We start from the raw sequence: 15,743 nt of genomic DNA, 5'->3' as shown, positions 1-15,743 counted from the left end.
TTATAATAAATATTTTTATTATGTACATAACGTGGTCATCTTTTAATAATGTAAGAATGCTGCTGATGGCCTTCATGCCTATAATTATTTTTTATCTAATATGGTTAGTAAACACGTCAGAGGGGATTAGAAGTGAAGAAGGGACTCTTTTAGACCTTATATGCTGGCCAGATGGTAACGCGATACCAGTTATAATAGCTTGTGGTTCTATTATCGCGGTGGTTATAGAGGTACATTTCTAGTATTTAATTGAAATTGTTTCATGTAATATTTCGCCATTTATCAATTGAACAGAAATATTATATAGTTACAATGTATATATGAACAAATAAAGGAATATTTGCAAATACAACAAATAATTGTTTTGTAACTGAGCTACTTCCTGGAGGTAATATTTTGGTAACGTGAATTGATATTCAGCAAGAAAAGTGGCGAGCCACATAGCGCGCAGAGCAGACGATGGCCTTCTACAAGATGGATAGATGACGATGTTAAGGTCGTCGGAAGACACTGGTTGCAGGCTGCTCCCAATTAGTCTTACTGGAAGTCAGCAGTGAATGTCTTACGGCTGAAATGATGATAAATGATAAAAAATGTTAATAATGTAAAAGCAAAAAATTGTTACATTTTTATTTACTTTTTTCTTATTCATTATATTAATGGATTTGAATAATAATTAATAAAATAGATAAGAATAATAATAATTAAATCAATTTCAGTTATTTGGTTTGTATCAGCTATTTAAAGCGGGGTTGACCAAAAGAGAGTACAACGTTACTAATGGGTTATTTTATTACATCTGGGCCCTGATCGTTATGGTTATTATTTTCTTAGCAATTATGTTCTATTCTGGTTTGCAGTCTACGATTATACGAGGTAATCAGTTTTGTAATGCTTAGCAATTTAGCATTGATTATTATTATTAGAGACAGGAAGGTAATAAGAAATGCACGATCTGTAACGTCATCAATAATGTTACCGTTATTGTTTTTAAATATCCATTTTATTCTAACTATCCTTTTGAATTGTATTTATCGAAAATACATAGTAATATCACAAAATGAAAATTAAATCGTGAGAACTAATTAGAATTCAAATTATTTTCTTTAATCTTCATTTCTGTTTCAATAGCTAAGATTAAGGGAGGCATTACGAAAGCTATGCTTAGATATGCCAGTCACCTGCCATCAAAAGTTGCAATCGACAGGTTACAGACAAGATTTCGTTGCTGTGGTCGAGTGGATTACCAGGAGTGGTTCTATATTCCATGGTTCACTACCGGAGAGAATGTTGCCACTAATGCTATGTTAGTAATCCGATAAAACTATACTACTAGGAATCACTTTGTATTGTAGTAGTACCTTTGATAATATATGTGTAAATCCATAAGATATGATATGATTATCAATCTCAGGCGTTTGAAGAAGAACATGGTCAATGTTGACGGAATCTTTGAGCAGCAGTCTTCATGCGGATAATATTATTGGCTTTCCTCAGGGCATTAGTAATAGAGAGTCCAGTTATTGATGTGACTAGATTAGATCAGCGAATAAGTGATCGTGGTCTTTAATCGTTTATTTTATCTACAACCATTAGTTTGAAGATGCTACCTGATTGTCTACAGACGTTATTAAGAAAATTGGTAAACTAAACTAACTAACTAACTAACTAACTGCCTTAGTGTAAAATTCATAGTTTTCGTTTATTGTAAACATATGTGTACAAGTATTCAGATATGTGATTGTTTATTTATTGTCATATTTTATGAACAAACTCGGCAAGGTATTTTATTATTACATCGAGGTTTATATTTTACTAATATTTATTATAGACCAAAGTAATATTTCTTGTCGGTGTACTGAGACAAAATTATCCACTACTCATCTGAACGCTACATGTAAAAACTTGAGGATTAGTTAAATATTGAAGTCTTTGTTACAGAGCAAATAATAGATTCGTTGCTGACAATGTACCATATAGCTGCTGCTCTAAAGATGTACTTTCGCCGTGCATACACCACGGCGTCACCAAACCAGGCGTCATTTACAAATACGATCCATCGGTGCGTTGAAATTCTAAATAAATATAGCTACTTGATTGTTTGTACTAATTGTGTCAATAATTATTAATATTTGTGGATGTATTGTTTTTATAACAAATATAATATTTGTTATTCCTATTTCAAACTTTCTTTTAGGATTTTAGGGCGTTTTATTTCTGTTAGGATTAGCTTTATAAATATTGTCTCTGTTTTGATTGTAGATAGGTCATTTTAAGATAAAATTCCTTTTTATATATTTCTGAATTGGGACCCTATTTAGTTCAGGATTTTTATGTATTAAATAAAAGCATATGTTCAGGAATATCCACGACCACGTCTTCTTTAATCAGTATCTTATAAATAGCAGATATGACAAAAAAAATATTGTTTGTAGAAACATCTTACGATCTGGACCGAGGGATGTGAGGAAAAATTAATAAATGAAATGATGTCGGTATCCTGGCGTTTCAATGCCGTGATGTCTTTGATAATTTTGGCGATGGTTAGTTTTACTTATAATCTAATAAATAATATCTTTTTAAATATGACACTGATTCATAATATATATTTATAAATAATATAGAGTACTATACAACAATCTGCTGTAAAATTCCAAAAGATATCAAAAATATTATTTTTATATATATCCATTAATTAATTTAGAGTAATATATTTCTTAAAAAGATTCTGCTGAAGCATGTAAGTTCACGTGAACTTCAACGACGGTAATTGTCGAATTATACTTTTGATAACTTGATGTGTACCAATACTGTTAGAGAATTTGCAGCCTTCTATGTTTCAGACTTATTAACAGTGGACGCAGGCCGCTTATAATAGTTTTTTTTTTATCGAACTTTCACAGTTATCCAAATGCATTGGCAGACTCCGCAGATTCGAGGCGGCAGGGCAGAAACGGCGTTTAGCTTAAAACCTCTTTAGCGTAGCGAAATTCGAAGGCTTCTGGGGGAACTTCGGAACAGATCGCTACATACCATTTCACCGGGTTGGATTCCAACGGGTTTTATTGAAAATAATAGGGGACCCATGTCCAGCAGTGGAAGTCCATTGACTGAAATGATAATGATACTGGTTTATATTCTTTAGTGACAATAAGCATAATGCCTCTAAATTAATCAATTTCTATTAGTATACTATCAACTAAGCCGTAACTCAACGTATATATTCCCTTTTAAAATAATGGTTCGATTTCGAGGACTTTGGTTATATATAGTTCTACTCATGGTTTTCAGTAAAGTTTTTGATTTAAATTTTTGTAAATATGCACATGGCATTTACATTTTCAATTCTATCTAAAACGCCCATCATATCTGCTGCATAAGTAGTTCTTTTATTTCGAGTTTTTTACATTGTCTCCCGTTTCTGGTATCATGCTATCTTTTGTTTGAAATCTCCATATGGTAAGTAAGGTTTTGTGTTAGTTTGACTACATGAGAGCCGCGTACGTAGTTTTTCTCTTTTAAGGTTAACAAGGTCAGAATTAATTTACATTTTAATCACTAGCGGAAAAAAGATGTACGCCATATATTGAAAAAACGTCATCAATGTAAAATTAATAGATAGATAGATATGATAGTGTTTACTTTTTTAATTTTAGTTATGATTTTATCAAACATTTTTTTTATTTGTAGAAAATAATACAAGGAAGTTAGGTACACCTTGTGTTTTGTAAGTACTAAAGAAGCTGCCAGAGATTGGTTTGGTCATATAATATATAGGTTTTTGGGATTCTTTATTGGTTGTATCACTAGAGCCAATAAAGAATCTCAACAACCGAGGTGCCTTTTGCCCTTTGTAAACGCATGCTTACCTTATTACCACAGTATAGAAACAAGTGAGAATACTGGAGTAATATACTTTTGTAGATCATACAAGTCATCGCGGTGCGGTACTTACACACGGCTTATAAGAACGGTCTCCATTGCGGAAACCAAATAACTTGTTACGCGTACCTATTGCGCTCCGCAACCGACACCAAGATACAACAGACCGTGAACACGAGAAGAAAAACGTTCAGGAAAAAAAAGCCAAAGCAAACACGCACTTTGCAGTGGGTCACGGAAAGTTCGCAGCCGGCTTTGAAAAGATATTTTAGCTCCTCGGATATCAACAGCTCAGATGAACTACTAAAGCCTATATTTGAATAAGTTTTTGTTATATAAATAGTCAATATGGTGTATCCAATAAAAATATCGTTTTATATTGTTTTTTACTGACATCATTTACCTTCACAAGGTCATCTGTCCACATTGTGGCGAATGATGATATGAACCAAGTACAATTTTTTCCAACAATCTTTAATAGATATAACTCATTAAGGAGATCGAAAAAAAAGAAACATTTTCTCAAACACCTAGTTTTTAATATAAAATTAAGATAAACATTTTACATAATGCAAGTTTAATGTTGACAGAAATTAAATTGCTTTACGGAACAATACCCGAAAACCTTTGTTAAATTGAACAATAAACTTAGACAAGAAATTATAAATAATACATTAATTTTTTATAAATATTATTTTCCATACATTAAATATAAGCTTTTCTAGAAGGAATTTACTTTTCATTGAGGAATTTGTTTATTTTTTCCGGCGTAGCCAACTCCTTAAGGCGGTGAAGGTTATCCCACCAGAGTTTCAATCTATGGCGTCGTACCATGTTGAACCACGGAGTAAGAGGTCCTTCCAATGTTGTTAAAAATCTGTAAACATTTAATTTTCATTAGAAATACGAGGAATACATTTTTAACGGTTTTTCACAATTGTAATGTTTTCATAGACTGGGTTATCGGAAGATGTAAAACTTTAAGGATGCATATATAACTTATTTATAAAGCATTCTCAAAATTCGAATTAAAACACAAAATTAAAATTAATTACAATTTACTATCAGTCCTCTCAGACCTCGTACTGTCAGAAGTTATTGACCAGTCGCATTCCATAAAAAATAAATTAATGTAATGTATTTCAGAGGGGCACTCAATACAAGTTGATTGGAAATAGGTGTACACAATCTTTAAGGTTTTTTTGCTGACAAATGAACTATACTTTCACCATTAAAATGCTTTTACATCTATAGTCAATTACCCTGTTTATAATTAATAAAATTAGGAGAATAATTTGGAAATTTCACGTAGTTTTGATATAGGCATTGGTTGTAAATTATTATTACTTACACGTTCCTGGTCTGCTCGATTTGATATGCTTTTGAGTTCTTTCATACGTCACTTCATATGTAAGGTCAAAGTAATTTGTAAAGAGAACCTTGTAAATTATGCAATAGTTATTTAAATTAATGCATGTGCATCGACTAAAGAGATTGTATCCAGCGTAAAGTAGATATGAATGCAAATACGTTAATGTAAAAAAATCATCTAGATTACTTGTAATTTGAAAAAACAATAATTGTCAAGCCGGTTGTTATCTTTCTGATCGCCTCGTGGCGAATCATACAAGCACTTAAGTCTCTCTAAACTAGTTAGTTTTTACCCGAATCCTAACAACTTTTTACTAATGCTACAATACCCGGCGATAAATATTGCATATCGACCTTTGGAAAGAGACAATAGTATATAATAGGCACGAAGTACAACGACTGACAAAACGACAGAGATAGTGCTCTACGAAGCCGAAATTAGCCTATTGTCTATTTCCCAAGGTAGATGTGCAATATTTATCGCCGGGTACTGTACAATGTAATATATTTCATAATTTGTAAGTATAGTACACGTTTGCTTAAAACCGTACCTGACGCCTTAGGTAGTGATACAAAATAAATTTTACTGTGTGCAAAGTTTATATTTTATTTCATTATCATCATTTCCGCTATTTAACGTTCACTGGTGGATAAAGACCTTCGTCATACATTTCCAATAGGACCAGATAGAAGCGGCCTGCATCTAGGTTTAGTCTTCCATAACAAGGTCGTCTGCCCACCTTGTGGTCGGATTTACGCAGCACTTGCCGGTTCTTGGTCTCCACTCTAAATTTTTATATTTATAGCCCCGATGCCTCAAAATCTCACGTCGAATACCTACGACCAATGAGTGTTAACTAAAGATTTACTACACAGAAATTTGGTCTCTTAATCTGTCACTCATTGGTAAGCTCCCAGTCGCTACACGTACCATGGAGAGAGCAATTTTATTTACAAAATCTTATTATCAACCTCAGGATTTGGCCCATTCGATGGATTTAAATTTTAGGAGTCAGTGTTATTTAACAGTAACTTTAACAGAGAGGATCGGCAGAAGCATCCTGTGCGTACCATAGTACCACACTACGATATAAAATATTTACTATACATCAAGACAGTACAAACAGAAAACAAAAAAAATGCGCCGCCGAGTTCTCTGATATCATCATACGTTGTGATATTTCAGAATAAAAGTACGGCAGTGTGTGAAAGCGTAACAAAAGCACAATAAGACCGTAAGGTTTTAGCCGGAGGAGTTAGGCGTAGGATTTTCGTTGTTCACAGGAATAGTATCACCTTATGTAGAATATTCCCTCAAAACTAAAGAAAAGAAAACTGGATTACCAACCCGGCAATGTGTGTCAGCAAGCAAAGCTGAAGTAAATATGAAATATCCTATCTAGTTCTCGCAGCGAATACGTAAGGTACTTACAAGGTATAAATGGAACAAAGCCTAAAGAACTCCAAACGCAGGAGTTTGTGCTCTTCTACAGTAAGAAAATTTAAATACGAAGGTTATATAAACTCGGTTAATTTTTATTACAAGTTTATTGCGTATTGACAATTTGTTTTTTTTTTCCGCTTGATTACGATGTAGGCCACAAAAAAGCCATTTAATTGGTAACGGTGTTTGTCAAACATTATGTGTTAATAATGGTCATGAGTCATTAATTTCGTTCGATATGCCACAGAGTATTAAAATTCGTTCTCTTTAATAGGCCCAACAGCAGAACCTACATGCTGTTCCGTCCTCTTTTTTAATATATTTCTCTAATAATCACAAATGTCATGTGTTGGTATGAAAATAACAAAATAGAACAGCACTGATTTTAATGGGTATTATCATTTGTTAATACATTAGTAAAGCAAATCTTGTATAAAACAAATATCTATTGGAATTCAAGGTCTTCATTTTATATGTCCGTCATATAACCTCAGAGATTTTTTTTAAACTAAAATTCGACCATTTTAAGAAAAAAATTATATGCATGCAATATAATTTTAAAACCGTAAAATTTGATACATGGTATAATTTCCATAAAATAACGATGCAGGTCGGTCTCTTTCTTTGGATTGTTGATTTATATTTTTTGATTGGCAAGCTTACGGTCGCTCAACAAGCCATGGAGAGTGCTAAGTTCGTAATTTGTCTACGAGATTGAGTCAGGAATGAGGAGATTCGTAGATGTACACAAGTAACTAATATACAAGTATCGAGTAAGCAAGTTAATGTGACAGTGGGCAGACATGACGCGGAGACCGCATCACAGCTAAAGCTTTATGGTTCCACTGGAGTAGCAGACACAGCTTAGGACGTCAACCCATAAGGTGAACGCACCTTAAGATCGTCGGAATGAAGGCCCATGTCTAGTAGTGAAAGTCCTACGGCTATACTAATAATGATGATGATGATAATAATGTGAGGATTACAAGGACTTGCTACGTTGTAAACGATTAGAACATAAAATGCACTTACGAATTGAATTCATTCTTCGGCACATAACAGTATTCAGATATTTCGTTGGAGTTAGGTTTAACCTTCACATCGCTTTGGAAGAAGAGGATGTGGTCTATTTCGTGCTCGCCGAAAACGCCATCGCCAGGATCATGGTAGTGCACGCGGGTCAGGAATGTGAAGAGTTCTGGATCCATCTAATGTAGAAACATACCTCACTCTAAATCAAAATGTCTGTATTCAAGTGGACATTTTTATGCACTTGAACCCTAATTATTTTAATATTATAAGCGAAAAGCTACCGCCGGCTTGGAATGCCGATCTGCTCGGAAGAAGCGGCGACAAACAACAGTTCCTGTCTTTAAATTAAATTTAAGAATATTTGATGTACATTATAATATTAACCATATAAATGAGTTAACAAACCAAGTTGAACATATTTCGATCAACTAAAAACTATTGAAGACTATAATCAGATTTAATACACTTTCTAAGATCTGTTGTCTAAGATATGTTGTAGAACTTTATTATATATGCGTACAATTAGACCCATGGACTTTTCTTTTGCTAGACGACATATAGGTGTTACAAGCTTTTTTTTATTTCTTGTATTTATCACGTGTCTGTCACTATTTTAATATAAGTATTTAAATATTGACGCGAAAACACTGTGATATTAATTATGTGCTGAGAAGTAACCTACAGAATATCTAGAAAAATTTCTAGCAAAACATGTCTGAAAATCTTTAGCATTTCAGTTATAAATTGAAATAAAATTGTATGATTCAACAATTTTTACTGTATTTTGTACAAAAGTAATTTTCAATCATACCTGGTCTAGAGGGATGCCCAATTCATGATTCAACCTACGTCTTGCTGCTGTAATGATATCTTCTGGTTTATTGTCTATGTACAGCGGATGACTGCAGCATGCATTTGTATAATAATCAGGATATGTCACCTAAACATTATTTGTATTGTTAATGTTGCCAAAATGAATGAATGCTTAAATTTTCTTCAAAAACAATTTTGTTATTTACATTTCAAGCTTAAATGTCATTCCTAGTTATGAATAAATACCTTAGTTATTGTATCACAGGTTTACACCTAGCACATAAGTCTACACTACTGTTAATTATACAAATGTTGCATAAAATATATTACATATTTAATGAAACCATATATATAAAGCAAAAATTATTTTTATGTTATTCTTTTATTAATAAATTCTGGCTTTTAATAATTAATTAAACTTCTAAATTTTTATGACTATTATCTCTAAAATATTACTAGCTTTATTTTCCAATTTTAAAATTAGTAACACTTATTTAAATTGGTTTGGTGTACACATCATTATCCTCACTTCCTTACCTTTTGAAAAAATTTATTTTTATGTTTAATCTGTGATAATCCAATAAAGTAAAAGCTCTTTATTGTCTGCCTATTAAACTAATCCTACTATTACAATAAGGCACTTTTTCTAGGCATTTGTTTATTGTATAACATGTTTGTTACCTTTCACAATGAGAAATTTAAGATGAATTATAACTAATAAGTTCTAATAATCACTCTCTTGAACTAGAATAATATTACACAGTGGCGTAGCTAGGGGGTGGCAAGCGGGGCGGCCGCACCAGGCACCACAAGCGGGGGGGGGCACAAAAAGTTAAAAATGATTTTTTTGAATTGTTTTTTTTTTGAATGATGAAACATGAAATGTTAAAAGAAAAATGAAAACCATAATTTAAAGTAAATAACGTAAAAAGAATATCGAATTTTACTATTTTTGTGCTAAAAAAGTTGTTAAATAATTCATTCGCAAAACACAAAGTGTTTTTTAAAAAGGCTGAATCACAAAAACACATATCTGTGTTTCAAACTAGTCGACACTATTGATTTTGAAAATGTGATTAATGACTTTGCAGGCCAAAAAGCGAAGAATGTTCGTTTTTAAATTTTCCCAATAAATTTTATTCAGATCTAATGTTATTTTATATAAATTTATTATTATTTTGAACCAAAAAATATATATATATATTAACAACATTCCGTTCTGAATTTTTAATAATTAATTATTTATACTCTTTAGGGGGGGGGGGGCACCAAGCCCCAATCTGCCCCAGGCCCCAAATACCATAGCTACGCCACTGATATTACATATAGATCAAATTTAGAATATGTATAACCAAGTTGAGTGCATACTATTTTACCTTTTGACTGGCCCTCCTTTGTAATAACATGTCTCCTCGCTTGTTAAAGAGGAATACACTAAATGCACGGTGCAATAAAATACTGCCATCAGGTGCAACCTTGTGGCAATCTCTTTTAGTTGCGGTTCCAATAAAATTGTCCTTTTCATCAACTAACAGACATATATCCTTATCTAACGATTCTGCCTAAATAGCAAAAAATAAAATATCAAAAACAAAATTATTTAAATTATTATAATTAACATATGTTTAATTGTTTATAAATGTATCTGAACTATATGCCATGGTATTAACTTTAGCAATAATTAACAAAAATAATTTCATAAGTTATCAAAACAGCAGCTTGTAAACAAATATAATTTGTGAAATAAAATAATGTATCTTTCTTTATTCAACATAGCCATAACTGAATATAAAATAATTTTATGAAAACTTTTTGTAATAATTTGTAGTATTAATAAAAAAAGGATAAAAAAATTACCTGACATTGTTCTATATAACCGTCTTCTGGTTGAGGTTTTGTTGGTTCCGAAGATAGGAACCTTTTTTCGTTCCGAACAGAGCTCCATAGTCTTCGTGATAAACTTCTGACAAGCATCTTTAACCAGTATGCACAAGAGAATGATGATCCAATGAATTTGAAAAATCTTTTTTCTTAACAATAGCTGTATTTCATTAAAATAAAGATGTATGTAACAAAAAGGAAGCAAGATTTATCAAAAATATTGAATAAAACATTTAGATGGTATGATTAACATTGAAAGGAAGTAACAATAGGTTATATAAGATAGCAGAAAGATATTTAAATTAGTTTATATAACCTCAAGTTGGTTGTAGCTAATAATGACAAAGATAATTTATTTTTACTTAAGTGTAAATAAATCTCGTGTGCTTTTTCTATGTATGAAAAAGAAACAGTATGTTTTAAAATATTATACCTACACCTATGTAATTTGACAATAAGTATGTTTGTTTGTTTATATTATTAACTACTTAAAACCATTTAGTGACTTCTTGTATATGTGATGATAATGCCTGGACAACCAAACTTGATTAAAAGTGCAATCCCACATCCTGTAACTTAGAATACTTTGCTATGTGAGTATGGGACATGCCTTGATCTGAGAATCCACAACAAATTTAGTTTGATATTTGATTTGTGATCATTTTTAAAAATATCCTTAATCCAATAGGAGCATGTTATATCCAAGCCTTATTTTAATTTTGAAAATACTTCACTAGTCACCAGAACAAGTACAAGTTGCTACAAATATTGTTACCACTATAGGTAATTATTTAGGCCGGCATAGTTTCAACGCTCATTAAAATTAGTTACTGTTAACCAAATTTTACGGTAAGTTAATAGTTTGACCGATAAAAACATTATAAATGGGAATATTAATGGTTCCAATGTTTAAAAATCATGATTACAATCATCATCATCACTAATTAGTTTTCATGATCATGTCATTAAAAATATGTATTAAAAATATACGACAGTTTAATGTTTTCTTGTAAAAATAATATTACAATTAAATTGGATAATTACAGGTTTATGTATAATTGGCCTCGCTAATATAATTTGGTATAAATAAATTAAAATTACCTTTTATTGCCCAAATTTAATGTTTGTTAAGAGAACAGACACTTCATTAAATCTAAGGAAAAAGGTGAAAAACAAAATCAAACTATTATTTTAATGGATCACTCGCTTCGGCGGATAGCGTAAAAATAAGAACAGAGATCGAGAATCACTAACGTCAGTGTCAACTGTCAAAAAAGTGATTGTCAACACGTATGAATTAGCAATGCCAAATGTAAATAAATTACCGTATAAGAAAATGATGTGTGTCTTTGGTAATTTATTTACCTTAGGTTACTACCGATATACGTAACAATTAAAGGTTAAGCTTTAATAATAACGATTAAGAAATTGTTTCTCCGTTGGCGTGATACAAATGAAGAAGAAATAATCCATTAATATGTCTTGCAGTGGGCATCTGTCCTGGACCGAATTTGTACGAAAATAAATTGAAGTGAGCTCCTAGTTAATGTTAAACTATAAAAGGTGTGTCCTTTTAAGAATGTTTGATCTAAGGACCGGATACAAAAGTTTTTGTTTTATTTTGCTCAAATAACTTTATGAGCGGAGAGGCCCAGAGGGATTTTATATGAAGACAGTTTTTAAAGGGTCGACAGTTGACGGACAGCTTCTATGATCGGATTAGATAAATTAACAGAAAAAACTGTATTGACGGTCCCTATCCTGACACTAATTTCAACTTTTATAAGCGTCTGAACCTTAAATTTCCGATTAAGACCAACTGTTCAATCAAAATTATGAAAACGTTTGATTTCATTATAATTCCAAAAATTACTTTTTAGATTAGCCCAAACCAAATATTTCTATTTCTAGTAGCGCTTTAAAAATACCATACAACTACACAGGTTTTATAAAAAACTTAGGTTCATACTGTCTTAATTCATACATCATGGACAAAAGTTATTACAGTAAATCAGTCAACACCATATTGAAAAATCGTCAACAAACTAAGACGGGTTTTTTATGATCACTTTCTTAATATATTTTAAACTGTAGTATAGTGATACTTTCCAATGTTTTAATACCACTTAAAATCCTTTACACTATAATAGATTTTTTTAACAAGTTTTTGTCTAATGGTCTTAAATTTGCTACATAGACATTTTATATTACATTCCAGATTATTATTAAATATATTATAGTTATTTTCATATCGTTCTCTTTTACCCTATTTTATTTAGGGGCAGTGCCGTCGAAATTAATTCTATATTTATTTTACAGAAAAGAGCTGTACCGGCTATTTATAATTGAAGAACTAGAGATTCCTTGACAGATGTTTGTAAAGAAATTTGTATTCTAAAGTATACTTAAAATTAATTTGAAGCGGACGATTAAAGATGATTGAAATGATTTCATATAATAAAGCTATTTTACTTTGATTTAATTTGAAAAATGGAGATATGTATGTATATGGTAAGTAAAATAAATCAAAATAAACACGTAAATCCTTCATAGGCCTGAGGGCACCCATGTACTTAGTCTGGTCATAAATACTGTCATAATTACAAATAAATAAAATATTTCGTTTAAATTTGGAATCTGTCATTTTTGCCGGATTTTTCATTGTGTATTGTTAATTTCGCGACAATATTTTGTGATATTAAAATGGGTTGATAAAGAGAACTGAATCGTTGTGATTGCATTACATAAAGTAGGTATGGTGCCATGCCAAATACAATATATGCCAGATACAATTTTTAAGTCTCCATACGTTTGGTATTAGTCAAATGTTGTATATAGTGAAATATAATATATTGTTATAGGGGTATAAAGAAACAAATACGAGAACCATTATTCATATGGCAACTTTTAATATACCTTTAACTTGTGTATACTGCTGGCGTACCTAAATAAATAAATAAATGTACTGGGCTATTGATAGGTAAAATGGAACCTTGAGAAAATTTGTGTCAAAATAAATCTGATTAGATAATAGTAGTAAAGGAAAAAATTTGATGAAATATTATTGAAAGTTAAAAATTTTCGGGAATTGAAGAAATTACGCATGTCGTGTATTTTAAAAGATTTAGGACTTGGAACCTATAAGAGACGCACTGATAATTTCATAAATGATAATTTAATAAGGATAGGGTAGTAAAACCGAAATAACTACTTATGCGGTACGCAACATTTTGTTTACGGATAAGAAATTTTTTACAATTGAGCAATATTTTAACGAACAAAATCACTATATTTATATTAAAAGCTCTAAAAAGGTTCCCAATTAGCCAACAGTACAACGTGGGCATTGTCCGACTTCGATGGTTTGGTGGGGTTGTTAGTTATGAAGGAGTGACTGAGCCATATTCTTTTTTAGAAGGTATCAAGACATTGGCATTAGTGTTTTATGTTTAAAAATCAGTCCAGTCAGTCAGAATGGTCCTTTCAGTAAGACTCGGCTCCGGGCTATAAAGCTCGATCCACCCAATCTTGTTTAGAAATGAACGTTGCAGATTTCCTCAGAACTGAAAAATGGCCGTCTACTAGTCTTGATCTTAATTCACTGTATAATGACTTGTGGTCAGGTTTAGAGAGTACGGCTTACTCTAAACGCCATGATTATTTGATGTCCCTATTACAATCCATTTGATTGGCAGTGAAGAATTTTCCTATAGAAAGAGTGCGTGCTGCTATTTATTACTGACTTCGACGTTTAAAGTATTGTATCCAATGGAGACCGTTTCGAATAAGCTTTATATATTTTAATGTTTATATATTAATGTATTAAACTAACGCACTGTTATAGTGAAAAATGTTGCGTACAATAAAAAAATGTTGATTTGACATTAAATAAATCTTATTATAGCATTCGAGAGGAGTATTTACTTGATCGAAATGTGTGGAACTTGGTTTATTGCCACATTTATATGATTGATAGTAAACATTAAAAATTGGTAATTTCATTCAAAAGAGTTTCTAGCCGGCGCTTCCTTGCTTCCTTTCCTGCTTGCTACTGTATGATGTTAAAATAATCGACAGTTCAAAAGCGCATATAAATGCCAAAGCAACCATATAAGAAGTGAATGTAGTGCTGTCAGATCGTATATTCGAAAGCAAGTATGGCGAACTACAGTTATTAAGAAAGCCAATCAATTCACTTAAAAATTAGTAAGTTCGGCTTAATCAAATCAGCTTAAGCTGGCAAAGGCAGAATCAAAGTCTTCACGAGTAATTTCTAAGAATGAAAAAAAAAAATGCAAACTGATGCTGTTAAAGTAGTGTATCGGTAAAAGTTTTGCTAAATTAGTGAATGAGAGTTAAAAACAATCGTTTATTGTTATATGTACATCTTTACTGGTTTAAAGAACGACCTTATTTTTAAACATTTTTAATGGTAAATTACGTAGGTCAAAATTTCTTAACATCCAGGTTGTCGTAACAAAGAGGTATTATAAGATTTAATTCAGTTTTTAATTGGAAATAATGGGAAAAATCATTCGTTCTCAGTGGTCCTAGATATCGTATGCAGCAGAAATTGTTATATTATTGATTCGATTTTAGGAAGATGTGGAAAATATAGACCTGTCTTATTGTTTAATGAATAACAATCATCGACCATACTTATAAACTTTTTGCTCGTAATTTTAATTCCGAAGACGGGGAACAGCGTTACGACGGGGAAAATTTGGTATCATACTATATTTTTTTAATACTGAAAATCTTCGTAACGATTGTTTTTTTTATTATGCCAGTACTAACAACGTAAAATAATATAAACTTCATATAAAATTTATTTTTGAAGGAGCTACATGACGTAAACGTCAGCGACAGACCGAAAAGGGGAATTCCACAAAAAAATATTTTTTTTCATACATCGGGCGAAAGAGCATTATTATTCGTTGAACTTTGTTTTTATTGTTTTAAATGGATATAAATATGGGCTAAGCTTGAATGAATATACACCTTATACTTCGGACTTCATCTTGATATTACAAAGCTCTACCGGCCCTAGAAAGAATTCCTCGCTCACAATAAAACATTCTTAAGTATATTATAAATAATTCATTTTGAACAGAACCACCGAATAATATATGGCATACTTCTAATTATAATTTGAAGATTCGACGGACGCAGGAAGCTTATACTCCCGCAGTGTTTAAAATAACTTCGTCGCGGGAATACGGGAGATGTTGATGTCCTGTAAGAAGTAGTGTCGTTTGTTAAAATCCATATTAAAAAAAGTTGTTATTATCTGTTACTTGTAACCAAGTATTAGTTCATC

At 31.5% G+C, this 15,743-nt stretch overlaps 2 protein-coding genes across 4 annotated transcripts; one reads left to right on the top strand and one right to left on the bottom strand.

Annotated features, from left to right (window-relative positions):
* Positions 1-20: 20 nt before the first annotated feature.
* Positions 21-4,223, top strand: LOC137919966 (photoreceptor outer segment membrane glycoprotein 2-like). Its single transcript, XM_068763196.1, has 6 exons — positions 21-230; positions 720-876; positions 1,132-1,306; positions 1,942-2,062; positions 2,436-2,543; positions 3,925-4,223. Exons 1-6 carry the CDS (start codon positions 21-23, stop codon positions 4,204-4,206), a joined length of 1,053 nt encoding a protein of 350 aa, XP_068619297.1. The 3' UTR covers positions 4,207-4,223.
* A 182-nt stretch (positions 4,224-4,405) lies between these two features.
* Positions 4,406-11,661, bottom strand: Idi (Isopentenyl-diphosphate delta isomerase). Of its 3 annotated transcripts, none has more exons than XM_068762753.1 (6): positions 11,525-11,661; positions 10,400-10,516; positions 9,919-10,104; positions 8,541-8,669; positions 7,730-7,905; positions 4,406-4,759 (listed from the first exon to the last, which is right to left on the bottom strand). In XM_068762753.1, the coding sequence occupies exons 2-6, from the start codon at positions 10,514-10,516 to the stop codon at positions 4,615-4,617; spliced, it is 753 nt and encodes a 250-aa protein (XP_068618854.1). In that variant the 5' UTR covers positions 11,525-11,661; the 3' UTR covers positions 4,406-4,614. The 3 variants fall into 3 exon arrangements, with proteins under 3 accessions (XP_068618854.1, XP_068618856.1, XP_068618855.1); XM_068762755.1 differs by lacking the exon at positions 11,525-11,661 and adding an exon at positions 11,034-11,180; XM_068762754.1 differs by lacking the exon at positions 11,525-11,661 and adding an exon at positions 10,861-11,023.
* Positions 11,662-15,743: the final 4,082 nt, after the last annotated feature.

The sequence above is a fragment of the Battus philenor genome, unplaced genomic scaffold, assembly GCF_028537555.1.
Source record: "Battus philenor isolate CCGP_79_NKW_IND1 unplaced genomic scaffold, ilBatPhil1.0.hap1 SCAF_17, whole genome shotgun sequence".
NCBI lineage: Eukaryota > Metazoa > Arthropoda > Insecta > Lepidoptera > Papilionidae > Battus > Battus philenor.
This window is presented reverse-complemented; position numbering and strand designations above follow the sequence as displayed.

Bases quoted from the DNA above. Each gene is read 5' to 3' on its own strand.
- LOC137919966 (XM_068763196.1), top strand. From the start codon at position 21: ATGTACATAACGTGGTCATCTTTTAATAATGTAAGAATGCTGCTGATG. The intron at 231-719 runs GTACATTTCTAG...AATCAATTTCAG, and splicing joins TTATCGCGGTGGTTATAGAG to TTATTTGGTTTGTATCAGCT. The intron at 2,063-2,435 runs GTGCGTTGAAAT...TATTGTTTGTAG, and splicing joins TTTACAAATACGATCCATCG to AAACATCTTACGATCTGGAC.
- Idi (XM_068762753.1), bottom strand. From the start codon at position 10,516: ATGCTTGTCAGAAGTTTATCACGAAGACTATGGAGCTCTGTTCGGAAC. The intron at 10,105-10,399 runs GTAATTTTTTTA...TTTGCTATTTAG, and splicing joins GTTATATAGAACAATGTCAG to GCAGAATCGTTAGATAAGGA. The intron at 8,670-9,918 runs GTAAAATAGTAT...AATAATGTTTAG, and splicing joins AAAGGAGGGCCAGTCAAAAG to GTGACATATCCTGATTATTA.